This window comes from Phaseolus vulgaris, chromosome 8 (assembly GCF_000499845.2).
Source record: "Phaseolus vulgaris cultivar G19833 chromosome 8, P. vulgaris v2.0, whole genome shotgun sequence".
NCBI classification, from domain to species: domain Eukaryota; kingdom Viridiplantae; phylum Streptophyta; class Magnoliopsida; order Fabales; family Fabaceae; genus Phaseolus; species Phaseolus vulgaris.
This window is the reverse complement of record NC_023752.2, coordinates 40,130,683-40,157,432: the sequence shown is the minus strand read 5'-3', so window position 1 is coordinate 40,157,432 and position 26,750 is coordinate 40,130,683. Positions and strand designations below refer to the sequence as shown.

The 26,750-nt window shown below is 51.2% G+C and overlaps 1 protein-coding gene across 1 annotated transcript; it reads left to right on the top strand.

Annotated features, from left to right (window-relative positions):
- Positions 1-15,363: 15,363 nt before the first annotated feature.
- On the top strand, positions 15,364-16,812 carry LOC137825124 (uncharacterized). The gene is made up of 2 exons (XM_068630798.1): positions 15,364-16,336; positions 16,400-16,812. Exons 1-2 carry the CDS (start codon positions 15,364-15,366, stop codon positions 16,810-16,812), a joined length of 1,386 nt encoding a protein of 461 aa, XP_068486899.1.
- The last annotated feature ends 9,938 nt before the right edge of the window (positions 16,813-26,750 follow it).

Sequence of the window (26,750 nt, the reverse complement as noted above, 5' to 3'; positions counted from 1 at the left end):
CAAGGTGTACATCTCCTCCCCCCTGGATGCACTAAGGACCTTTTCTTTCTCTCGCCTGCACTCGCTCGTCGGCGAGGAGGTCTTTAACTTGCCTCTACATTGCCCCAGGGGTTCCATCTTCTCGCCCCCAGAAACATGGAGGACTTTTTACTCTTTCTCGCCTGCACTCGCTCGACGGCGAGGAGGTCTTTTACTTGCCTCAGGACGCGCGAGAGCGTTGAGGTCTTTCATCTGGTGCCTCCGATAGCCGAAAGACGATGAGGACTTTGAAAACTTAACTGGTGCCTCCAATCGCCGAAAAACGATGAGGACTTAAAACTTAACTGGTGCCTCCAATCGCCGAAAAACGATGAGGACTTAAAACTTAACTGGTGCCTCTAATCGCCGAAAAACGATGAGGACTTAAAACTTAACTGGTGCCTCTAATCGCCGAAAAACGATGAGGACTTAAAACTTAACTGGTGCCTCTAATCGCCGAAAAACGATGAGGACTTAAAACCTTTTAGAAAGCACGCGATATATCTTTTCTTGCCTTAAATCATGTACAAATGACAAGGTCTTTCTTCAAAACTTTTGAAAATAGCACACATGCAATCTGAAAACACCTTATACTTCGAAAACTCTTCTTTTATTGGGTGGCCTCATTAAAAACCCTCCTTAGGGAAAAAAGAGTGCCCCCTTCAAACTGTTTTAACAGAGACATTGTAATATAACATTGTGTTTGTCTTTACTTACAAAGCTCTTAACTATAGTACAACTTCAGGTGTGTGGCGTTCCAGGTGCGAGGGATCGCCCCTCCTTCCAGCGTCTCTAAGCGGTAGGCCCCGTTCCCGAGCGCCTCGGTTATTCTGAACGGTCCAGTCCACTTGGGTGACAATTTATTCTCCATCTCGTACTGGTGGGCCTTCCTCATCACCAAGTCGCCCTCTCTAAACTGCCTTGGCATCACCTTCGAGTTGTATCTTCGTTCAACCCTTCTCTTCACGGCCTTAGCCTTCAACCTCGCCTCTTCCCTGACCTCATCCAGCAGATCCAGGTTCAGCCTTCTCTCTTCATTCGAATCTTCCTCTACGAAGTTCTGGAATCTCGGCGAGCTCTCCTGGATCTCCACTGGAATCATGGCATCACACCCATAGACCAAGCTAAACGGGGTCTCATGGGTTCCTGACTGCTCGGTGGTGTGGTACGCCCAGACTATACGGGGCACCTCCTCAGCCCAACTTCCCTTGGCTTTCTCAAGCCTTCTCTTCAAACCTCTCAACAACACCCGATTAGCTGATTCCACCTGGCCATTTGTTTGAGGGTGCTCGACGGATGCAAACACTTGTTGAATTCCCACCCCTTCGCAAAGCTTCTTCAACAGGTGGCTTGCAAACTGCGTCCCATTATCTGACACCAGGCGCTTAGGCACTCCAAACCGGCACACGATGTTCTTCCATACAAAACCTTCGATCTTGTGTGCGGTGATCTGGGCCACTGGTTCTGCTTCAATCCACTTGGTGAAATACTCAATCGCCACCACCAAATACTTCATTTGCCTGATCGCCAGCGGGAAAGGTCCCAGGATGTCGATTCCCCAAGTATGAAATGGCCAAGGGCTATAGATCGACTTCAACTCCTCGGAAGGTGCCTTATGCCAATCGGCGTGCTGCTGGCATTGTTTACAGCATTGGGCATATTTTTTGCAATCTTCTCTCATGGATGGCCAGTAGTAGCCTGCACGGAGAGTCCTCGCGGCCAGAGCTCGACCCCCGACGTGGCTTCCGCATATACCTTCGTGGAGCTCTGCCATAATTCTCGTGCACTTCTCGCCGTGTATACATTCTAGGAGCGGGTGAGTGAACCCAAACCTGTACAGGTCGCCATCAATCAACGTATACTTGCTGGAATTTTTCTTTACCTTCCTAGCTTCCGTCGGATCCAACGGGAGGAGGCCATCTGCCAGGCACCGTTTGTATTGCGTTATCCAAGTGTCTGGCTCATGGGCGGCGCAGACCTGCATCACGTCCACCTTCTCTCCTCGGCATGCTCTAACTCTCGGCGATCTCAGAGTTTCTTGCGTCAAGGACTTATGGCTTCTCGCTGCTCTCTCCGTCGACCTGCTTATCTGAAGGACCAGGTGATCTGCTACAAATGCCCTCGGCGTCTTCAGAGTTTCTTGAATCACCGTCCTCTGCCTACCCCCTTGCCTGAGCTGGCGAGCTTAGCAAGCAAGTCAGCTCGGGCATTCTGCTCTCTGGGCACATGTACTACTTCAAAGGAGGCAAAGGAACTCTTCAATTCCTGCACATACGCTAAGTAAGCCACCATTTGTGGATCTTTAGCCTGGAACTCGCCTGTTACTTGCCCTGTGACTAGCAGCGAGTCACTCTTAGCCATCAGCACCCTAGCTCCCATCTCCTTGGCCAGCAGAATCCCGGCGATCAGCGCCTCATACTCTGCTTGATTGTTGCTGGCTTTGAAGGCAAACCTCAAAGATTGTTCAATCAGCACGCCGTTGGGTCCTTCCAATATGACCCCAGCACCGCTGCCTTGCTGGTTCGACGATCCATCCACCGAAAGTACCCAACGGAAATCGTCTCCTTCAACCCGCGCCGCCTCTGATGAGAGCTCGACCACGAAATCTGCAAAGATTTGCCCCTTGATCGGGCCTCGAGGCTCATATTTAATGTCAAACTCTGACAACTCCACTGCCCACTTCACCATCCTTCCCGCAACGTCGGGTTTCTTCAAGACCTTCTGGATGGGCAGGTCAGTCATCACCAGTATTGTGAAACTGTGGAAGTAGTGGCGCAACCTCCTCGCCGAAAACACCACAGCCAGCGCAGCCTTCTCCAGGGCCTGATATCTCGTTTCTGGGCCCTGCAACACCTTGCTCACAAAATAAATAGGCTTCTGAGCCTGATCTTGATCCTGGGCGAGCACCGCACTCACCGCCCTCTCAGTCACAGCGAAATACATCCTGAGAGGGGTTCCCGCCAGCGGTTTGCACAGAACCGGCGGGCTCGCCAGATACTCTTTTAGTTTGACGAAAGCCTCCTCGCACTCTTTCGTCCAAACGAACTTGTTATTGCGCCGCAGACATTGAAAATAGGGATGCCCCTTTTCTCCGCTAGCTGACACGAAGCGAGATACGGCTGCCATCCGACCTGTTAGCTGTTGGACTTCTTTCACCGTAGCCGGGCTTCTCATCGCCAAGATGGCGGCACACTTGTCTGGGTTAGCTTCTATCCCCCTTTCAGTCAAGAGAAAACCCAAAAACTTTCCAGCCTCCACGCCGAAAATGCATTTCTCCGGGTTGAGCTTTAACTTGAACTTGGCGATCGTCGTGAACAATTCTTCCAAGTCTGCAACGTGCTTGCTTTTCTCCTGCGAGGTCACGACCATGTCATCGACGTAGGCTTGCACGTTCCTTCCCAGCATTGGTGCAAGTACTCGATCCATCAACCTCTGGTACGTGGCCCCCGCGTTCTTCAGCCCAAACGGCATCACCTTATAGCAGTAGCACGACCTCTCCGTCATGAAGGCTGTTTTTTCTTCATCCATGGGATGCATCTTGATCTGATTATAGCCCGAGAAGGCATCCAGGAAACTCAGCAGCTTGCACCCTGCAGCACTATCAACCAGGGCATCAATGCTTGGTAAAGGATACGAATCCTTTGGGCAAGCTTTGTATTTCCCGTTACTCTTCTTCACCAGTACGACATTTGCCAACCATTCAGGGTACTGGACTTCCCTGATGTGGCCTGCAGCGAGGAGTTTCTGTGTTTCGTCCCTGATCGCCTGCCTCCTCTCCTCATTGAATTTTCTTCTCCTTTGTCGCACCGGTCTCACCATGTTGTCCATCGCCAGATGATGGCACAAGAAGTCGGGATCGATCCCGGGCATGTCCGAAGCGGACCAAGCAAACGCGTCCAGATGCCGCTCAATCACCTTGGCGATCTGGTCCTGGAGATCGACCTCCAGAGATCTTCCAAGCTTGAAGATTTTCCCTCCGATCTCCTTCTCGAGCCACTGCTCAACAGGTTTGGGCCTGGATTCTCTGGCGATCACCGCCCTGGCGATTCCCTGTTCCCTTGCTTCCTCGGGGCGATTCCGCGCCTCTTCCTCCTCCAGGCCAGCATTCCTCTCCCCTAGCTCAGCGTCTACTGGCGGCCTCCTCTGTTACCGGCGGTCTGGGCTTCACACCGGGAGGTGGGGTGGTTGTTACATAACTCACTGATCTTTTGTTTTTCAGGCTATTCTCATAGCACCTTTTCGCTTCTTTCTGATCAGACTTGATCGTGATCACCACCCCTTCCATGGACAGCAACTTCACCTTCATGTGCCGAGTCGACGGAATGGCGCCTATCCTGTTAAGAGTGGGCCTTCCCAACAGGATGTTATATGCTGAAGGGGCGTTTACGATGAGGTACTTGATTTTCTCCGTCCTCGACCCAGCCTCATCTGTAAACGTGGTTCTCAGCTCAATGTACCCCCTGACCTCCACCTGGTCGCCAGCGAACCCATATAAGCACCCTCCATAGGGCCTTAGCTGGTCAAGGGGCAATTCCAACTGCGTGAAAGTCGGCCAGAACATCACGTCTGCCGAGCTTCCTTGGTCCACTAGAACTCTGTGGACCTTCCTTCCCGCCGTAACCAACGAAATAACTATGGGATCGTTGTCATGAGGCACAACGTCCCGAAGATCCTGCTTTGTGAACGTAATGTCCACTTCCGGCGAGTGATCTTCAAACATGTCCACTGTCATCACCGATCGCGCATACTTTTTCCTCTGCGATGCGGTGCATCCTCCACCTGAGAAACCCCCTGCAATGGTGTGGATCTCCCCATGGATAGGCATCTCGTGTTGCTGGGCTTCCCCACCTGCTGGCTGGGAACTCGACGCTCCCCCCGTCCTCCTGTCCAGCAGATAGTCATTTAAGAACCCGCTCTTAACCAGATCGTCGAGCTGGTATCCTAAAGACAAACACGAGTCCAAAGTGTGGCCAAAACATTGGTGGAACTCACATCAGGCGTCCGGCTTTGACCCCAGCACCTTGTCACCCACCTTCTCAGGCGCTTTCAACCTAGCAGATATGTTAGGGATAGCGATCAGGTCCGCTAGTCCCATGACAAATTTGTGCTTAGGCGGGCGATTGTACTCCCGGCGTGCTGGTTGCTGGCGTGCTGCTTGTTGGCGCGCTTGGCTTCTTCCCTTGTTTCTCCTGTCGTAAGGATGGCGAGTCCTCTGGTCTTTTCTGGCCGCCGCCGCCGTTTCCAGCACCCTCTGCGGCTGGATCCTGGTCTGGGCGCGTGGCCTGGCGGGAGCCACGCTGCCTCTCTTCTCGGCGACTTCACTCTCGTCGGCGATGTGGGCCACCGCAAGTCGCCTGACTTCAGCAAACGTCGCTGGATGAGCCCTGATCAAGGCCTCGCAGAACGGCCCTGGCTGCACGCCCTTCTTGAAGGCATAGACCAGCATTTCTTCATCCTTGGCCGGCGATCTGACCATCTGCGCTCCGAAGTGATTGAGGTAGTCTCTGAGGGACTCCCCATGGTACTGCCTTATATCAAACAGATCATAGGACACCCTGGGCGGTGCCTTATTCACAATGTACTGCTCGACAAAGATTTTCTAGAACTGTTGAAAATTGGTTATGTGGTCGTTAGGCAGGCTCACAAACCACTCCATCGCCGTTCCCTGGAGCGTACTCACGAACATCTTGCAGTAGACGGCGTCTGACCCTCCCGACAGCATCATCTGCGTATGGAACGTGGTCAGATGAGCCTCTGGATCCTCCACGCCGATAAAGACAGCCTTAACCGGAACCACGCTCGTGGGAATAGGCGTGTCGGTAATCGCCAGAACAAAAGGCATTGCGAAAACACGAGGTGGCGTCGACGGCGCCACCTCTTCAGCAGAAGAACGTCCTTGCTGCTCCTGAAGAGCTCGACGCAGCTCCTTAGTTACCTTGCTGAGCTCCTCGTTCCGGGCGCGAGAGGCGACCAGGTCCTCATGTATCCTCGCCTGCTCTACGCGCGAGGCTTCCACAGTTGCCTGCAACGAACGCATCATTTCTGCCATCTGCGCCATGGTCATGGCGGCGTCGCCTTCAGCAGCGACAGGCGCCACGGGACTGGAACGATTGCTTCTCATTTTTCTCATTAACTTCAGCGAACCACAGGAATACAGCAAACAACACTTCAACCACAATCGAATCAGCGATCAAACGGAGAAACTCAAGAAACTGCGCAAGAACTCAAGAACACCGCAAACCCTCGAAGAAAACCACAACTTCACCAAAAAACCACCGTTTCCCCGCGGACAACCAAACAAGCGAAAGAACTCGAACTTCCACCAAACAGATTGCGCGCAAGCAACAGAAGACCTCACTCCACCGATCGAAAGCCAAAACAAACGGTACAAACGCAAACTCACCGAACGAAATTCAGACAAACCGTGAACGATGGTTGCACCAGCACACAACCACGCAGAAAACTTCGTAAACCTCGAAGAACCCACGCTGTGGATGGGAGCAAGTTTTACACGGCCCCACGGTGGGCGCCTGATGATCCTGCCTGTTGACCGGAACACTGAGAATGCCTCGTCAAAGGATCAACGTGCGCACCGCTTCTCACCTCCGTTCCTTTCCGGGATCTACTTCAAGAACCTGCAAAGAAACAATGCGGCGCCGCTGCGGCCGATCGCACTCCGACGCTCAAGTCAGTGACGGTATCACCAAATACTAAGAACAAGAACCGTGCAAATCCTCTCTCACACTCGCAAGCGTAAAGTGTATGAACTGAACGTGCGTACCTCAGAAAGCCTGTTAAGAACTCTTATATACCTGGTGGCTTTCTCTCTCCTGGCAGTTACAGACTTGGACACGTGGCTCGCATCCAACTGTACACGTGCCATCATCTGGAGGCTCCCTAACTTGGCGTTGCTTCTGCTCTCATTTTGCCTAAGTTACTTATGCATGGTACTGCCCAGTGCATAGCTAACTTAGGAGTGCGATCTCTACTGGAAATGGCGAGTTAGGGCCTTCATACACCTTCCCTGTGGTCTCGCCGGCCGCCTTCATAATCTGCTTCCCCTTCATCTTCGGCGATGTGCTCGCTATGGCGATCTTCAATGACTAGGTCCCCGAATCTACATCTGGCGACTTGATCTTTGACCTGGCGTTCGCCGATTCTGGTAAGCTGGAAATCGGAACACGCCAGCTTAACAACTGGCGACTACACGAACCCCCCCGACTTCCTTCCCTTTTGCCAACCTGGCGCCTTGTCAACACGCCTACACTGTAGGAGGATGCCACGTCATCACACCCGACCACTAGGGCGGTACAGAAGTCTACAAGCCTTCAAAGCATGGGCTTCAAATAAATATCTCTCTTTATAGTTTCTTTTATAAAATGTAGAATGTTTAAATATATAGTTTTTAGGAAGGTGCTTAGAGGGAAACCTTAGATACCTCTTTTGTAAAAGCATCTTTAGGCATTAATTTAGAATTTTCTAGAAGGTGACTCTTCATGCTTAACTTTAGGTGCTAGAAATGAGTAGCATGCAAGGGACTTTTGGTTAGCTTGTTTTGTAAGCTTCATGACCAGCCCTTGCTCCTATAAAAGGAGGGCTTAGGTCCTTCATAATGCAGATTTGGAATTTGTAGTATCAAAACTCTCCCAAATTGGTGATTGAGTGTAGTGAGAACTTGTCTTCTCCTCTTCCTAGTCTCATCTTGAGTGCCTTGGTTCTCTCAAGTGGCGGTATTGCACACTTATCTTGGAGCATTCACACTTCAAGTGGCGTGTTCATCAACCAAGAACTACAACCACATAAGTCCTCTTTCTTCTCCATCTTCTCATTCCATTTCCGTTCCTATTTGAATTCCTAAACATGTCTTAGGTTCCTTTCTTGCTTTCTATTCGGTGTTCTTGCTTATTTTCATGTTTCAATCGGTTCATCTTCTTTCTCCCTGGATTTGTTCGGTGCATTTCAGTTTTGAAGCATTTTAATCGGTTCATTTCATTTGTTATGAAATTTAATCGGTTCATTTGCATTTTTACATTTTTTAATCGGTTCAATTGGCAAGAAATGGGTCTTCCATGTGAGTTTGGTGTTTGGTGCAAGTTTTGGTGAGTTCTTGAAACATAGAACATTGATCCAATTCTATTAAAAGTGCCTAAGCTATCTCCAACTCAAGTTGATTCCATAGAATGTCAAAGAATCATCTCTTCTTTGCTATTGGAATCTAAGACATAGTTTGTCATGGGGTTGGCGGATCTGATCGCCATTCCCAACATAGCAGCCAAGCTTAAGGCACCTGAGAAAGTGGGCGACAAGGTGTTAGGACCAAAACCAAACGCCTGGTGTGAGTTCCACCAGAGTTTTGGTCACACTGTTGATTCGTGCTTGGCCCTGGGATACCAGCTCGACGATCTGGTCAAGAGCGGGTTTTTGAACGATTACCTGCTGGACAAGAGGACGGGAGGTGCGTCGAGCTCCCAGCCGGCGAGTGGCGAGATTCAGCAGCACGAGATGCCCACTCACGGTGAGATCCACACCATCGTTGGAGGATTCTCGGGTGGTGGATGCACTGCGTCACAGAGGAAGAAATACGCAAGGTCTGTGATGACGGTGGATATGTTCAAGGATCACTCGCCAGATGTGGACATCACGTTCACAAAGGAGGATCTTAGGGACGTTGTGCCTCACGACAACGATCCCATAGTTATCTCGCTTGTCACGGCGGGAAGGAAGGTCCACCGGGTACTGGTGGACCAAGGAAGCTCGGCGGATGTAATGTTCTGGCCGACTTTCACACAGTTGCAACTACCCCTTGACCAGCTAAGACCCTATGGAGGGTGTTTGTATGGTTTCGCTGGCGATCAGGTGGAGGTCAGGGGGTACATCGAGCTAAGAACAACGTTCACGAATAAGGTGGCCTCGAGGACGGAGAAAATCAAGTACCTCGTTGTGAATGCCCCCTCAGCATATCACATTATGTTGGGGAGACCAACCCTCAACAGAATAGGAGTTGTGCCCTCAACCAGGCACATGAAGGTTAAGTTACCATCGATGGAGGGGGTGGTGATCACCATCAGATCTGACCAGAAGGAGGCGAAGAAGTGCTATGAGAATAGCCTCAAGAATAAGAGGTCAATAAGTTACATCACCACGACGCTGCCTCCCGGTGTGAAGCCCCAGCCAACAGAATGGCGAGTTGTTGATGCGGCGATGGAAGTGGCCGCCGGAAGTGATGTCACCATGGTGGATGCTGAGGTTGAGGGAGAGAGCGGCGGATGGGAAGAAGAGGCGAGGAACCGCCCAGAGGAAGAGAGGGAATTGGGAATCGCCAGGGTGGTGATCGCCAGGGAAACTAGACCCAAACCCGTCGAGGAATGGCTCGAAAGGGAGATCGGGGGAAAGGTCTTCAAGCTGGGAAGATCTTTGGAGGCTGAGCTCCAAGACCAGATCGCCAAGGTGATAGAACGGCATCTGGATGCTTTTGCGTGGTCTGCATCAGACATGCCGGGAATTGACCCCGATTTCTTGTGTCACCATTTGGCAATGGACACACAAGTCAGACCAGTGCGGCAGAGAAGAAGGAAGTTTAACGAGGAGAGGAGGCAGGCGATTAGGGATGAAACACAGAAGCTCCTCGCTGCAGGCCATATCAGGGAGGTCCAGTACCCTGAGTGGTTGGCTAATGTCGTGCTGGTGAAGAAGAGCAATGGGAAGTGGCGCATGTGCGTCGACTTCACTGACCTGAACAAGGCTTGCCCAAAGGATTCGTATCCTTTGCCAAGCATTGATGCCCTGGTCGACAGTGCTGCAGGGTGCAAATTGTTGAGTTTTCTCGACGCCTTCTCGGGGTATAACCAGATAAAGATGCATCCTATGGATGAAGAGAAAACTGCCTTCATGACTGAGAGGTCGTGCTACTGTTACAAGGTGATGCCCTTTGGGCTGAAGAATGCGGGGGCCACGTACCAAAGATTGATGGATAAGGTACTTGCACCAATGCTGGGAAGGAATGTGCAAGCGTACGTAGATGATATGGTCGTGACCTCGCCAGAAAAGAGCAAGCACGTCTCGGATCTGGAGGAGTTGTTCACCACAATCGCCAAGTTCAGATTAAAGCTGAACCCCGAGAAGTGCATTTTTGGCGTGGAGGCAGGGAAGTTCTTGGGATTCCTCTTAACTGAAAGAGGAATAGAGGCAAATCCTGATAAGTGTGCTGCCATATTGGCGATGAGGAGCCCGGCTACCGTGAAGGAGGTCCAGCAACTTACAGGTCGGATGGCCGCCCTGTCTCGTTTCGTATCAGCTAGCGGAGAGAAAGGCCACCCGTACTTCCAATGTTTAAGGCGAAACAACAAGTTTGTCTGGTCGAAGGAATGTGAGGAAGCCTTCGTGAAGCTTAAAGAGTACTTGGCCAGCCAACCGGTTTTGTGCAAACCCCTAGTAGGAACCCCTCTCAGGTTGTATTTTGCTATGACTGATAGGGCGGTGAGTGCGGTGCTCGCCCAAGATCAAGACCAGGCTCAGAAGCCTATTTATTTCGTCAGCAAGGTGTTGCAAGGCCCGGAGGTGAGGTATCAGGCCTTGGAAAAAGCTGCACTGGCTGTAGTATTTTCGGCGAGGAGGTTGCGCCACTATTTTCACAGTTTTACAGTGCTGGTGATGACCGACTTGCCCATCTAGAAAGTCCAGAAGAAGCCTGATGTAGCTGGGAGAATGGTGAAGTGGGCGGTGGAGCTGTTGGAGTTCGACATCAAATATGAACCCCGAGGACCAATCAAAGGGCAGATTTTCACTGATTTTGTGGTCGAGCTCTCGTCAGAAGCAGCACGAGTTGAAGGGGATGATTTTCGTTGGGTTCTCTCGATGGACGGATCGTCAAACCAGCAGGGTAGCGGTGCTGGAGTCATTCTAGAAGGGCCCAACGGCGTGCTGATAGAACAGTCCCTGAGATTTGCCTTCAAAGCCAGCAACAATCAAGCAGAGTATGAAGCGTTGATCGCCGGAATCTTGCTGGCCAAGGAGATGGGGGCTAGGGTGTTGATGGCTAAGAGTGACTCGTTATTAGTCACGGGACAAGTAACAGGCGAGTTCCAGGCCAAGGATCCACAAATGGCGGCTTACTTGGAGTATGTGCAGGAGTTGAAGAGTTCCTTTGTCTCATTTGAAGTGGTGCATGTGCCCAGAGAGCAGAATGCCCGAGCAGACTTGCTAGCTAAGCTCGCCAGTTCGGGCAAGGGGGGTAGGCAGAGGACAGTGATCCAAGAAACTCTGAAGACGCCTAGAGCATTTGTGGCAGACCACCTGGTTCTTCAGATAAGCAAGTCGACGGAGAAAGCGGCGAGGAGTCACAAATCCTTGACTCAGGAGACCTTGAGATCGCCGAGAATAAGAGCATGTCGGGGGGAGAGGGTGAACATGACGCAGGTCTGCGCTACGCACGAGCCAGACACGTGGATAACACAGTACCAGCGCTGCCTGACAGATGGCCTTCTCCCGCTGGATCCGACGGAGGCTAGAAAGATAAAGAAGAACTCCAGCAAGTTCACCATGATTGATGGCGAGTTGTACAGGTTTGGGTTCACACACCCACTCCTGGAATGCGTGCACGGAGAAAAATGTACAAGAATCATGACCGAGCTCCATGAGGGCATATGTGGGAGTCACGTTGGGGGTCGAGCCCTGGCTGCAAGAACTCTCCGTGCAGGTTATTACTGGCCAACGATGAGGGAGGACTGAAAGAAGTATGCACAGTGTTGCAAGCAATGCCAGTAGCACGCCGATTGGCACAGGGCGCCTCTAGAAGAGTTAAAGTCAATTTACAGCCCATGGCCGTTTCATACTTGGGGAATTGACATTCTGGGACCTTTTCCATTGGCGGTCAGGCAGATGAAGTACTTGGTGGTGGCAATTGAATACTTCACCAAGTGGATCGAAGCGGAGCCAGTAGCCCAGATCACCGCACACAAGATCGAGAGTTTTGTATGGAAGAACATCGTGTGCCGGTTTGGTGTGCCGATTTGGTGTGCCTAAGCGCCTGGTGTCAGACAACGGGACTCAGTTTGCAAGTCACCTACTGGAGAAGTTGTGCGAAGAGGTGGGAATACAGCATGTGTTTGCATCCGTCGAGCACCCACAGATGAATGGCCAAGTGGAATCTGCCAATCGGGTGTTGCTGAGAGGTTTGAAGAGAAGGCTGGAGAAAGCTAAGGGCTCGTGGGCTGAGGAGGTACCCCGCATAGTCAGGAACCCATGAGACCCCGTTCAGCTTGGTCTATGGATGTGATGCAATGATTCCAGTTGAAATCCAGGAAAGCTCGCTGAGATTCCAGAACTTTGTAGTGGAAGACTCGAACGAAGAAAGAAGGTTGAATCTGGATTTGCTGGATGAGGTCAGGGAGGAGGCAAGGGTAAAGGCTGAGGCAGTGAAAAGGAGGATTGAGCGAAGGTACAACTCGAAGGTGATGCCAAGGCAGTTTAGAGAGGGCGACCTGGTGATAGGAAGGCCCACCAATACGAGATGGAAAACAAGTTATCACCTAAGTGGACAGGACCGTTCAGAATAACCGAGACGCTCGGGAACGGCGCCTACCGCTTAGAGACGTTAGAAGGAGGGGCGATTGCTCGCACTTGGAACGCCACACACCTCAAGTTATATTACAGTTAAAGCTTTGTAAGTGATCCTGCCTGCTGACCAAGACGCAAGAGCCTTGCCTCGTCAGATTTGGATCGACTTTGCGCCGTGTTAGCTTCCGTCCTTCGCTTTGATTCACCTCAAGAACCTGCAAAAAGACAGAACGGCGCCGCTGCGGCCAATCACGCTCCGACGCCCAAGTCAGCGACTGAACCACCAAATACTAAGAGAAAACTTAAGAACTCTTTGGAACCGTGCAAAATTCTCTCTCAGCGTACTCAAGTTCTCACAAGCGTAAAAGAAATATTCTAAAACGCGCGTACCTCAGAAGTTCGTTAGAATCTCTTATATACCTGCGCACTTTCTCTCTCCTGACAGTTACACATCTGGACACGTGGCTCGCATCCAGCTGTACACGTGTCACCATCTGGAGCATCCTTGACTTAGGCGTCACTTCTTACTCTTCAGGCTTATTCGACTAAGTTATCCATGCAAGAAGTAACTCGGTGTATAGTTTCCTTGGAGCGTGATCTCTTCTGTGTGGCGAGTACGGGTGTCTTCATACACACCTTCCCTGTGGTCTTGCCGGCCGCCGTCGTGATCTACTTTACTTGCCTCATCGTGCATGCTCGGGTAAGCTGTTCCTCGACCTCAACCTCTGGCTAGCTAGGGAATGACTATCTGACGACTTCACCCTCTGCTTCTAAAGCCTGGAACAAGCTTCCCTGATCCTTCGGCGATGTCCTTCTTTCGGCGATCTCTAATCACCTGGTCTCCTAGGTTCGCATCCGGCGACTTCATCTCAAACCCGGTGACCGCCGGTTTAGGTATGCTAAATATCGGAGCACGCGAACTTAATAACTGGCGACTACACGAGCCCCCCGACCTCCTTCCCTTCTGCCAGCCAGGTGTCCCGTTCAACACGCCTATATAATAGCTTGCTGCCACGTCATCACTTCCGATCACCTGGGCGGTACACAAGCCCCCCAGTCTTAAGCGAAGACTTGTCCAGCGAAAAGACTAAGAGGTCACGTCACTGCCGATCTGCGTGGCGCTGACACAGAATTCCAAACGCTCGTACCCTCTGCTTTTCTGACGCGCCACCAAACACCTTTTTCCAATCGCTCGACACGTGGCTTCATCAACGGTCATCTATAGCTGTCGTTTGCGCTTCCAAAAGCATTTGAAAAACCCTTAAACCCTTTCATTTTTACTGTTTCATCATCTCTTTGCCTTCTCAAAAACGCTCTGAGTTTCCTCTGCAAACCCACGACGCTCTTCAACTCTCTCAATCCCCAACTCCCTTCAACGTTCATCTGATCATCGAAAGGTACCTCCTTTACTCATTCTGTTGATACCTGCTGCATTTTAACCGATTCGCATCATCCATTATCTGTCTGGTGCATACGCTATGGGTTGTTTTTTCCTTTTCTTCTTCCTTCTCGCAACTTAGGGCTCCGTCTTCCATTACTTTCATCACAACGAACTCTCGTTCGTTCGTTTTTCATCCTTCGTCCACAATCGAGTCTATCTCTACAACCTTCGTTCATCTTTCTCTTTTTCTTTTTCCTTTGCAGTTCCTGCGATGGCTCGTACAAAGACCACCGCGAATCCTCCTCCTTCATCACGAAACCCTCCATCCCAAGCGCATAACCTACCGCGAGCATCTGGTGCTCCCTCTTCCCAGGCTGAGAGGCCTGCAACCTCTCGTCCCAACCTTGCTCAAGCAACCCCACCAGTCGCCGGAGGAGCCTCCATTCCCACTCCAGACTATAAAAAACTTTACCCATGGGCCACCCCAACTTTGCTGAAGGAGACTTCTTCAGTAAACTCTGCTTTGGCGATGCTACGGTTGAAGAAAGGGGACGAACCCAACCTTTCGTTCCACAAGGAGCACGACGACAAACTGATGGTGCTGCCTTGCCCTCCTGACGTGCCAATCTGCGTGGATGACAAGGGGAACAACGGCGAGTTGTTCTGCTTCATTTATACCACTCTCTTCAAGAAGGTGAAACTCAGGCTTCCCTTCACCCATTTTCAACGGGAACTATTGACCGAGCTCAACATCGCCGCTGCCCAGCTCCATCCCAACAGCTGGGCATTCATGCGGGCATTTCAAATTATGTGCGCGCACTTGGGACTACCGGCCTCGGTAGACGTCTTCCTTTTCCTGTTCGAGGCTTAGAATCCTGGGGACCGCCTCTGGGTGAGCTTAAACGGAATTGCTGGGAGATCGATCCTCTCTATCTTCCAGCAATCTTACAAAGATTGGAAGGGAAAGTTCGTCCAAGTGCGCCAAAATGATCAAGACCCTTCGCTGCTCGATGGCTTTCCCTTGTATTGGGTAAACAAGGGAAGTAAGGACTCCAAGGAAAGCTTCAGAAGGCCAAGAAGTCCTGACAACATGGGCGAGTTGGACAAGGATCTATGCCTCTTCTGGAAAGGCGTAGCAGCCGCCAACATCACCTTCCCCACCTCCGCAATAATCACCTTCGAGTTCCTCGAGGGCCAACTCGAAGCTCACATAGGTTAGTGCTTACCTCGACTTTTAGGTTTTCGTCTTGTGCTGCATCTCTGTTATCTATTATTGGGCGTCCTGCTTGTGGCGCATTAGACTTGGTTTTTATTTCCTGCACCATTCGTTTGCATCATTCGCACCCGTACTTGTATATTTTACTTTTGCCTTCGCGCTTACTTGTATATTCTTGCACTGTGCAGATCTCATGTTGGGCAAAGGCAAATTGGCTGAACTGAGGGCGCTCGCCCGAACCCACAGATTGGCGTCGGGCTCTCAAACCGTGCCAAACTCGGTGGTGGAGATCGCCGCTGCCCAGGACAGATCGCCCCCTCAAGGCCCAGCTCCTCCAGAGGCACTGCCCGCCCCTCAACGAAAGAAGCTCGTCTTAAAGAAACCAAAGAGGAAAACTCCTCAAGTGGTTCAAGAAGACGAAGATGAAGATGATGAGGCAACCGAGGACGGCCTCATAACCAAAAGGAGAAGGGCGGCACCTTCTTCATCACCTGCTCTACCAACACCAACACCGCCTTCTCCCCCAGCTCCAACACCGCCAGTCCAAGCGATACCCTTGGTAGCTGCACTTCCTGCGGTTGAAGGCAATGAGCCTAACTTCATGGAGAACCCTCCGAGCGCCTCCACGCCATTCGTATCTGCTGGAGAGGGTCCTCCTTCAATTGCCTCAATCGCTGAAGCTGCACCAGGTGGGGATGAGGGCGCTCACAACTCGCCAATACTCATTACCGAGTCCCCCTCTTCACCACCACGCCAGGAAACCCAACTTCCTCAACCAATTCAAGAGGGTGGTGGTGAGAGTCAGCACCAGGCCCCTTCAGCCCCTCCACCAGCAGCGGCTGCAAGCCTTCCCCCCGCGGTCAAAGAAATCTGGGGGCCCTTCACAGCTAAGCTCAAAATGATGGCAGAGGACCTCCCCTCCATCATAACAAAATCTGTGGAGAGCTCCACCAAAAAAATCCAGGATGATATCTCCACACTCCAAGAGGAGAATCGCCTGATAAGGATCGAGGCGGAGAAGCTGTCCTGCAACCTCATGATGGCGGAGATTGATCACTCAAGGGTGGAAGACGCCATGAGTGCCGAGCTGAGGGTTGCACGCAAGGAGGCCTCTGATCTACGCCAGAAACTGCACCTCCTAGCTCAAGAGAAAATCGAACTGGAGAGCAAGCTGGTTCCCTACCGACTCAAGGTGGCTGACTTGGAGGCATCAATAAAAGCGGATGCAGCCAAGGTAGAGAACCTCGAGAAAAGGTCGGTTGATCGGGAGGTTCTCCTTGGAAAGGTCGAAAAGGAGAGGAACGACGCCGTGGCTGAGCTCGCCGAAGCTAGAGAGGAAAACAAAAGAACTGTTGCAGAGCTGGCCCAGGTGCGGGAGGAAAGCAAAAAGGTTGCTGAAGACCTCGTTCAAGCTCGTGAGAAAACTGAAGAACTGAAGAAACGAGCTGACGAGCTAGGACAGCAAACCGAGGGGCTCAAAAAGCAAAACGAAGAGCTCGAACTGAGCTCCACCCAAGTCCTCGCCGCTGGGTTCGACGCTGCCCTGGAGCAAGTCGCCTGCCAGTACCCCGAGCTCGACCTCTCCATGGTATCACTATATAATGAAGTGGTGGATGGGAAGATCGTGCCTTCTGAAGATTAGTCATCTCCCTCTACCGCTTATTCCCTGATATCTTTTTGCATAATCTTTAGGCCTTGCTTGTAATATTTTTCATCTCTTCTTATGTACTTGAACTGATACTGCCTTTATTATAAATTTTTCTGCTTCTACATATGGTCTCTCTGCCTGCTTTGCTTCTCCTTGTAAAAACCGCTTAAACAAAGTAACTTAGCGATTCTACCGTTTACTTACTGCTTCAAACTCGATCAAACTATCACCTTTCGAACGATGGCATTTTAATAACTTGTGAACTTTAAGACAACGAACTTCAGCGCGAAACTACTTACTAAACAGCAAGTTTCAATCCAACTGATAGTTTAAGATGTAGTTCACCTGATCTACTCCATCAAAATGGGCCCTTACTCTTGCCATCGCCTGAATTTCTTCTGATCGCCAGAGGATCCCGGCGATGTAAGCCCCCTTTTGCCTTCTAAACTTGGCTATTGTTCCCTCATCTGGGGGGAAGAGGCGCCTTTCGGATCCTTCTCTACCTCCCTGAGTTTAAGAACAATAAGCCGGACAGCTAAGCATTCTCTTCGAACCTACCTTAGCTATCCTGCAAACTTCTTCCACCCTCTACACCGTACCTGAACTCGTTCGAGACGAGAAGGATTTTATCTTGCCTGAACTCGCTCGACGGCGAGAAGGTCTTTACCTCGTGCCTCTACATTGCCCCAGGGGCTACATCTTCTCTCCCCTGGAGGCACTGAGGACTTTTTACTGGTGCCTCTACATTGCCCCAGGGGCTACATCTTCTCTCCCCCGAAGGCACTGAGGACTTTTCACTTTCTCGCCTGCACTCGCTCGACGGCGAGGAGGTCTTTTAATCTCTTTCTCGCCTCAGGACGCGCGAGGGCGTTGAGGTCTTTTAAACGTTGCTGGTGCCTCCGATCGCCGAAAGATGATGAGGACTTTTAACTTTAACTGATGCCGCCAATCCCCGAAAAGCGATGGGGACTTTAAACTTTAATTGATGCCGCCAATCGCCGAAAAGCGATGGGGACTTAAAAACTTTTTAGAAAGCATGCAGCATAACTTCAAACTTGCCTTAAATCACATACGAGTGACAAGGTCTTTTTTCTAAAACTTTCGTAACAATAAGCGTGCAATCTAAAACACTTTAAACTTCGAAAACTCTTCTTTATTGGGTGGCCTCATTAAAAACCCTCCTTAGGGAAAAAAGAGTGCCCCCTTCAAACTGTTTTAACAGAAAGCTTGCCAAACTCTTCGTGTTTGTTTTTACTTACAAAGCTTCAACTGTAATATAACTTGAGGTGCGTGGCGTTCCAAGTGCGAGGAATCGCCCCTCCTTCCAATGTTTCTAAGCGGTAAGCGCCGTTCCCGAGCGCCTCGGTTATTCTGGACGGTCCCGTCCACTTAGGCGACAACTTGTTCTCCATCTCGTACTGGTGGGCCTTCCTCATCACCAGGTCGCCTTCTTTAAACTGTCTTGGCATCACCTTCGAGTTATACCTTCGTTCAATCCTTCTTTTTACTGCCTCGGCTTTTACTCTCGCCTCCTCCCTGACTTCATCCAGCAAATCCAGATTCAACCTTCTTTCCTCAATCGAGCCTTCCGCTACAAAGTTCTGGAATCTCGACGAGCTCTACTGGATCTCCACTGGAATCATTGCGTCGCACCCATAGACCAAGCTAAACGGGGTCTCATGGGTTCCTGACTGCTCGGTGGTGTGGTACGCCCAAACTATGCGGGGTACCTCCTCAGCCCACGATCCCTTGGCCTTCTCTAGCCTTCTCTTCAAGCCTCTTAGCAATACCCGATTGGCGGACTCTACTTGGGCATTTGTCTGGGGAAGCTCGACGGATGCAAACACTTGCTGAATTCCCACCTCTTCGCACAGCTTCTTCAACAGGTGACTTGCAAATTGAGTCCCGTTGTCTGACACCAGGCGCTTAGGCACACCAAACCGGCACACGATGTTCTTCCACACAAAGCTCTCGATCTTGTGTGCGGTGATCTGGGCTATTGGTTCTGCTTCGATCCACTTGGTGAAATATTCAATCGCCACCACCAAGTACTTCATCTGCCTGATCGCCAATGGGAAAGGTCCCAGAATGTCGATCCCCCACGTATGAAACGACCAAGGGCTGTAAATCGACTTCAACTCTTCGGGAGGCGCTTTGTGCCAATCGGCGTGCTGCTGACATTGCTTGCAGCACTGTGCATACTTCTTGCAGTCCTCCCTCATTGTTGGCCAGTAGTAACCTGCACGGAGGGTTCTCGCGGCCAGAGCTCGACCCTCGACGTGACTTCCGCATATCCCTTCATGGAGCTCGACCATAATTCTTGCACATTTCTCTCCGTGCACACATTCCAGGAGTGGGTGTGTGAACCCAAACCTATACAACTCGCCATCAATCATCGTGAACTTGCTGGAGTTCTTCTTTATCTTCCTGGCCTCCGTCGGATCCAGTGGGAGAAGGCCATCTGCCAGGCATCGCTTGTACTGTGTTATCTAGGTGTCTGGCTCATGGGTAGCACAGACCTGCGCCACGTTCACCTTTCCCCTTGACATGCTCTTATTCTCGGCGATATCAAGGTCTCCTGAGTTAAAGACCTGTGACCCCTCGCCGTGTTCTCCGTCGACTTGCTTATTTGAAGAACCAGGTGGTCTGCCACAAATGCTCTAGGCGTCTTCAGAGTTTCTTGGATCACCGTCCTCTGTCTACCCCCCTTGCCCGAACTGGCGAGCTTAGCTAGCAAGTCAGCTCGGGCATTCTGCTCTCTGGGCACATGCACCACTTCAAAGGAAACAAAGGAACTCTTCAACTCCCGCACATACTCCAGGTAAGCCGCCATTTGTGGATCCTTGGCCTGGAACTCGCCTGTTACTTGTCCTGTGACCAACAGCGAGTCACTCTTAGCCATCAGCACCCTAGCCCCCATCTCCTTGGCCAGCAAGATTCCGGCGATCAGCGCCTCATATTCTGCTTGATTGTTGCTGGCTTTGAAAGCAAACCTCAGGGACTGCTCAATCAGCACACCGTTGGGCCCTTCCAGGATGACTCCAGCACCGCTACCCTGCTGGTTCGACGATCCGTCCACCGAGAGCACCCAACGGAAATCATCCCCCTCAACTCGCGCTGCTTCTGACGAGAGCTCGCCCACAAAGTCAGCGAAAATCTGCCCCTTGATCGGACCTCGGGGTTCGTACTTGATATCGAACTCCGACAACTCCACTGCCCACTTCACCATCCTACCAGCTACATCAGGCTTCTTCAAGACTTTCTGGATGGGCAAGTTGGTCATCACCAGTATGGTAGAACTGTGAAAATAATGGCGCAACCTCCTCGCCGAAAATACAACAGCCAGTGCAGCTTTCTCCAAGGCCTGATATCTCACCTCCGGGCCCCGCAGCACCTTGCTGACGAAGTAAATAGGCTTCTGAGCCTGATCTTGGTCTTGGGCGAGCACCGCACTCACCGCCCTCTCAGTCACAGCAAAGTACAACCTGAGAGGGGTTCCCACCAACGGTTTGCACAAAATCGGCGGGCTCGCCAGGTACTCTTTAAGCTTGACGAAGGCCTCTTCACACTCCTTCGTCCAGGCAAACTTGTTGTTCCGCCTTAAACACTGAAAGTACGGATGGCCCTTCTCTCCGCTAGCCGATACGAAACGAGACAGGGCGGCCATCCGACCTGTAAGTTGCTGCACCTCCTTCACGGTAGCCGGGCTCCTCATCGCCAAGATGGCAGCACACTTATCAGGATTGGCTTCTATTCCTCTTTCAGTTAAGAGGAATCCCAAGAACTTTCCCGCCTCCACGCCAAAAATGCACTTCTCGGGGTTTAGCTTTTAACTGAACTTGGCGATTATGGTGAACAACTCCTCCAAGTCCGCAACGTGCTTGCTCTTCTCCGGCGAGGTCACGACCATATCATCCACGTACGCTTGCACATTCCTCCCCAACATTGATGCAAGTACCCTATCCATCAACCTTTGGTACGTGGCCCCCGCGTTCTTCAGCCCAAAGGGCATCACCTTGTAGCAGTAGCACGATCTCTCGGTCATGAAGGCGGTCTTCTCCTCATCCATGGGATGCATCTTTATCTGGTTGTACCCCGAGAAGGCGTCCAGGAAGCTCAGCAACTTGCACCCTGCAGCACTGTCGACCAGGGCGTCTATGCTTGGCAAAGGATACGAATCCTTTGGGCAGGCCTTGTTCAGGTCAGTGAAATCGACGCACATGCGCCACTTCCCATTGCTTTTCTTCACCAGTACGACATTGGCCAATCACTCAGGGTACTGGACTTCCCTGATGTGGCCTGCGACGAGGAGCTTCTGTGTTTCATCCCTGATCGCCTGTCTTCTCTCCTTGTTGAACTTCCTTCTTCTTTGTCGCACCGGCCTGACCTGGTTGTCCATTGCTAGATGGTGGCACAAGAAATCAGGGTCGATTCCCGGCATGTCTGAAGCAGACCACGCAAAAGCATCCAGATGCCGCTCGATCACCTTGGCGATCTGGTCTTGGAGCTCAGCCTCCAAGGATCTTACCAGCTTGAAGACCTTTCCCCCGATCTCCCTTTCGAGCCACTCCTCGACGGGTTTGGGTCTAGCTTCCCTGGTGATTACCGCCCTGGCGATTCCCAGTTCCCTCGCTTCCTCTGGGCGGTTCCTCGCCTCTTCTTCCCGATCGGCGTTCTCTCCCTCAACCTCAGCATCCAGCATGGTGACGTCACCTCCGGCGGCCACCTCCATCGCCGCATCAACAACTCGCCATTCTGCTGGCTTGGGCTTCACACCGGGAGGCGGCGTCGTTGTAATGTAACTTACTGACCTCTTGTTTTTCAGGCTATTCTCATAGCATTTCTTCGCCTCCTTCTAGTCAGATTTGATGGTGATCACCACCCCTTCCATCGATGGCAACTTCACCTTCATATGCCTGGTGGAAGGCACAGCTCCTATTCTGTTGAGCGTTGGTCTTCCCAACAGAATGTTATAAGCTGAGGGAGCATTCACGACGAGGTACTTGAGCCCGCCTCATCCGTGAATGTAGTTCTTAACTCTATGTACCCCCTGACCTCCACCTGATCGCCAGCAAAGCCATACAAGCACCCTCCATAGGGCCTCAGCTGGTCAAGGGGCAACTGCAGCTGTGTGAAAGTCGGCCAGAACATCACATCTGCCGAGCTTCCTTGGTCCACCAGAACCCTGTGGACCTTCCTTCCCGCCGTAACAAGCGAGATGACTATTGGATCGTTGTCATGAGGCACAACATCCCTGAGATCTTCCCTTGTGAACGTGATGTCCACGTCTGGCGAGTGGTCCTCGAACATGTCCACCGTCATCACAGACCTCGCATACTTCTTCCTCTGTGACGCGGTGCACTCACCACCTGCCGGCTGGGAGCTCGACGCTCCCCCCGCCCTCCTGTCCAGCAAGTAATCATTTAGGAACCCGCTCTTGACCAGGTCGTCGAGCTGGTATCCCAATGCCAAACATGAATCCACAGTGTGACCAAAACCCTGGTGGAATTCGCACCAGGCGTCGGGCTTTGGTCCTAACACCTTGTCTCCCACTTTCTCAGGCGCCTTGAGCCTGGCTGCTATATTGGGAGGTGGCGACGATGGTGCGGCTTCTTCAGCGACTGGGCGCCCTCTCTGCTCCTGAAGAGCTTGGCGCAACTCCTCAGTCACTCCGCTGAGCTCTTCATTCCTGGCCTGAGAGGCGACTAGGTCCTCATGCATCTTTGCCTGCTCTATGCACGAGGCCTCCACATTCGCCTGCAGTGCACGCATGATCTCCACCATCTGCGCCATAGTCATGGCGCCTTCAGCAGCAACTGGCACAACTGGACTTGAACGGTTGCTTCTCATCTTTCTCATGAAAACTTAACAGACCACAACGAGCGACGAACAAAACCTCCTTCAGGAACGATCGATCCAGCAATCAACCGGTCAGAACTTCGTGAACTCCAAAGAACTTCAAGAACACAATCTCAACAGCAAAGACCTTCGCAGAAACTTGCAATCTCGACACGAACCTACCACTCCTCCACCAAAACCTCTGATTCACCGGTCGAAATCCAAACGAACGGTGAAGCTTCGATCTCACCGATTGAAACTCGCGTGAACGGCGAAAAACTTCACCTCACCGAATAAGAACGAAAGAAACTTCAAACGAACGGTGGAAATGCGAATTTACCGAACAAAACTTCAACGAACAGCGGGAAATGGTTGCACCAGCACACAACCACACAGAAACTGCAGAAACTCCAAGAACTCACGCTGCGGATGGGAACAAGTTTTACACGGCCCCACGGTGGGGGCCAGATGATCCTGCCTGCTGACCAAGACGCAAGAGCCTTGCCTCGTCAGATCTGGATCGACTTTGCGCCGTGTTAGCTTCCGTCCTTCGCTTTGATTCACCTCAAGAACCTGCAAAAAGACAGAACGGCGCCGCTGCGGCCGATCACGCTCCGACGCCCAAGTCAGCGACTGAACCACGAAATACTAAGAGAAAACTTAAGAACTCTCTGGAACCGTGCAAAATTCTCTCTCAGCGTACTCAAGTTCTCACAAGCGTAAAAGAAATATTCTAAAACACGCGTACCTCAGAAGTTCGTTAGAATCTCTTATATACCTACGCACTTTCTCTCTCCTGACAGTTACACATCTGGACACGTGGCTCGCATCCAGCTGTACACGTGTCACCATCTGGAGCATCCTTGACTTGGGCGTCACTTCTTACTCTACAGGCTTATTCGACTAAGTTATCCATGCAAGAAGTAACTCGGTGTATAGTTGCCTTGGAGCGCGATCTCTTCTGTGTGGCGAGTACGGGTGTCTTCATACACACCTTCCCTGTGGTCTCGCCGGCCGCCATCACGATATACTTTACTTGCCTCATCGTGCATGCTCGGGTAAGGTGTTCCTCGACCTCAACCTCTGGCTAGCTAGGGAATGACTATCTGACGACTTCATCCTCTGCTTCTAAAGCCTGGAACAAGCTTCCCTGATCCTTCGGCGATGTCCTTCTTTCGGCAATCTTTAATCACCTGGTCGCCTAGGTTCGCATCCGGCGACTTCATCTCAAACCCGGTGACCGCCGGTTTAGGTATGCTAAAGATCGGAGCACGCGAACTTAATAACTGGCGACTACACGAGCCCCCCGACCTCCTTCCCTTCTGCCAGCCAGGTGTCCCGTTCAACACGCCTATATAATAGCTTGCTGCCACGTCATCACTTCCGATCACCTGGGCGGTACAGTAAGTAAAAACGAACATGAAGAGATTTGCAAGCTTTCTGTTAAAACAGTTTGAAGGGGGCACTCTTTTTTCCCTAAGGAGGGTTTTTAATGAGGCCACCCAATAAAGAAGAGTTTTCAAAGTTTAAAGTTTCTAAGATTGCATGCTTGTTGTTTCGAAAGTTTTAGAGAAAATACCTTATCACTCGTACGTGATTCAAGGCAAGTTTAAAGTTATGCTGCATGCTTTCTAAGAAAAAGTTTTAAAGTCTCCATCGCTTTTCGGCGATTGGTGGCATCAGTTAAAGTTTTAAAGTCTTCATCGTCTTTCGGAGATCGGAGGCACCAGCAATGACTAAAGACCTCAGCGCTCTCGTGCGTTTGGAGGCAAGAAAGGAAAAAGACCTCCTCGCCCTCGAGCGAGTGCAGGCGAGAAAGAGTAAAAGTCCTCAGTGCATCTAGGGGGAGGAGATGTACACCCAGATAAAGTCCTTCTCGCCGTTGAGCGAGTTCAGGCAAGATAAAGTCCTTCTCGCCGTTGAGCGAGTTCAGGCAAGATAAAGTCCTTCTCGCCGTTGAGCGAGTTCAGGCAAGATAAAGTCCTTCTCACCGTTGAGCGAGTTTAGGCAAGATAAAGTCCTTCTTGCCTTTGAGCAAGTGCAGGCAAGAAGAAGTCCTCCTTGCCTTTGGGCAAGTTGAGGCACTAGAAAAAGTCCTTCTCACCTCAGAGTGAGTTCAGGCAAGATGAACTGAAAAGTCAGGGGTGTTCGTGACCCTAAACGGCGGGAAGGGAAGGAAAATACCTTTCCCCCTTTAGGTGAAACATCAATATTGACTTAGTACGACCAGAGGAAGCTTCCACGCTTGTAGGCGGTGTGAAGCAGCTAAAATCCTTCTCGTCCTGAACGAGTTCAGGTATGACGTGAAGAGTGAAAGAAGTTTAAAAGATGGCTAAGGTAAGTTCACAGAGAACACCTCGCTATCCAGCTCTTTATTCTGAAGCTCAGGGAGGTAGAGAAGGGTCCGAAAGGCGCGTGTGCCCCCCAGATGAGGGAACAATAGTCAAGATATGGAGGCAAAGAAAGTTTACATCGCCAGAACCCTACGACGATCAGAAGAGTTCCAGGCGATGACAGGGATAAGGGTCACCTTGCTGGGCAGATCAGGTAAACTGTATTTTGATACTAGCTTAAGTTAAAACCTGCTGCCTGGTAAGTAACTTATTGTTTTAAGTTTGTAAGTTGTCTTAAATGTCATCGCTTGAAGGTTAATAAGTTGCTCAAGTTTTACTTCGAGTTAACAGTTCGATAAATTGTTATAAGATTAACGGTTTGCTCAAGTTCAAAGCGGTGAGTGAATAGTTGAGCCCGGAGTATCGCTGGGTTGATTTGTTTAAGCAAGTTTCACCAGATAAGTTGATCAACCATACAGCGAGTAAGAAAGCAGATGAAGGTTAAAGAATGCGAAGTAAACAGAAAGACAAGGTGCAAAAAGCAGAAGAAGTTATATAAAAGCAATGTCAGTACAAGTTTACACATAAGCCACTATTACAATTGAAAGATAAGCAGCAGTTTTCAAAACCGAGGTGATGAGGAGAGGCAGCTAGTCTTCGGAGGGTACGATCTTCCCATCCACCACCTCGTTGCAAATGGACACCATGGTCAGATCAAGCTCAGGGTATTGGCAAGCGACTTGCTCCAGGGCGGCGTCGAACCCGGCGGCAAGGACTTGGGCGGAGCTTTGCTTGAGCTCTTCGGTTTGTTTCTTCAGCTCGTCAGTTCGTTTCTTCAGCTCTTCAGTTTCCCCGCGAGCTTGAGCAAGGTCTTCAGCAACCTTTTTGCCTTCGTCCCGCGCCTGGGCCAGCTCTGCAGAAATCTTCTTGTTTTCCTCTTGAGCTTTGGCGAGCTCAACCATGGTGTCGTCCCTCTCCTTCTCGACTTTCCCGAGGAGAACCTCCCGATCTGCCGACCTTTTTTCAAGGTTTTCTACCTTGGTCGCATCCGCTTTCATGGCAGCCTCCAAGTTGGCCACCTTGAGCCTGTAAGGGACTAGCTTGCTCTCCAGCTCGATCTTCTCTTGAGCTTGGAGGTGCAGTTTTTGGCACAGATCGGAGGCCTCCTTGCGTGCGCCCCTTAGCTCAGCGCTCATGGCGTCCTCCAGCCTTGAATGATCGATTTCTGCCACCATCAGGTTGCAAGACAGTTTTTCCGCCTCAATCCTTATCAGGCGGTTCGCCTCCTGAAGCGCTGAGTTCTCATCTCGAAGCCTTTTGTTGGACTCCTCCACAGGTTTTGTTACGATTAAGGGGAGATCCTCCGCCATCATTTTCAGCTTGGCCGTGAAGGGCCTCAAGGCCTCGTCGACAGAAGAGGAGCGGCTTGAGGCTGTTGCCGGTGGAGGTGCTGAAAGAGCTTGGTGCAGACTTTCACCACCACCCTCTTCAGTTTGTAGGGCGAGGGGGGCTTCTTGGCGTGGTGGTGAAGTCGGAGACTCTGTTATCAGGATTGGAGAGTTGTGAGCACCCTCATCTCCACCTGGTGCGGCCCCAGCAATAGAGGTGGTTGAAGGAGGACGCTCTCCAGCAGATACAAATGGCGTGGAGGCGCTTGGAGGATTCTCAATGAAATTAGGCTCGCTGCCTTCAACCACGGGGGGCGCGACAGCCAAGGGTGTTGCTTGGACTGGCGGTGTTGGAGCTGGAGGAGAGGGCGGT

Bases quoted from the DNA above. Each gene is read 5' to 3' on its own strand.
- LOC137825124 (XM_068630798.1), top strand. From the start codon at position 15,364: ATGTTGGGCAAAGGCAAATTGGCTGAACTGAGGGCGCTCGCCCGAACC. The intron at 16,337-16,399 runs GCAAGCTGGTTC...AAGCGGATGCAG, and splicing joins AGAGAAAATCGAACTGGAGA to CCAAGGTAGAGAACCTCGAG.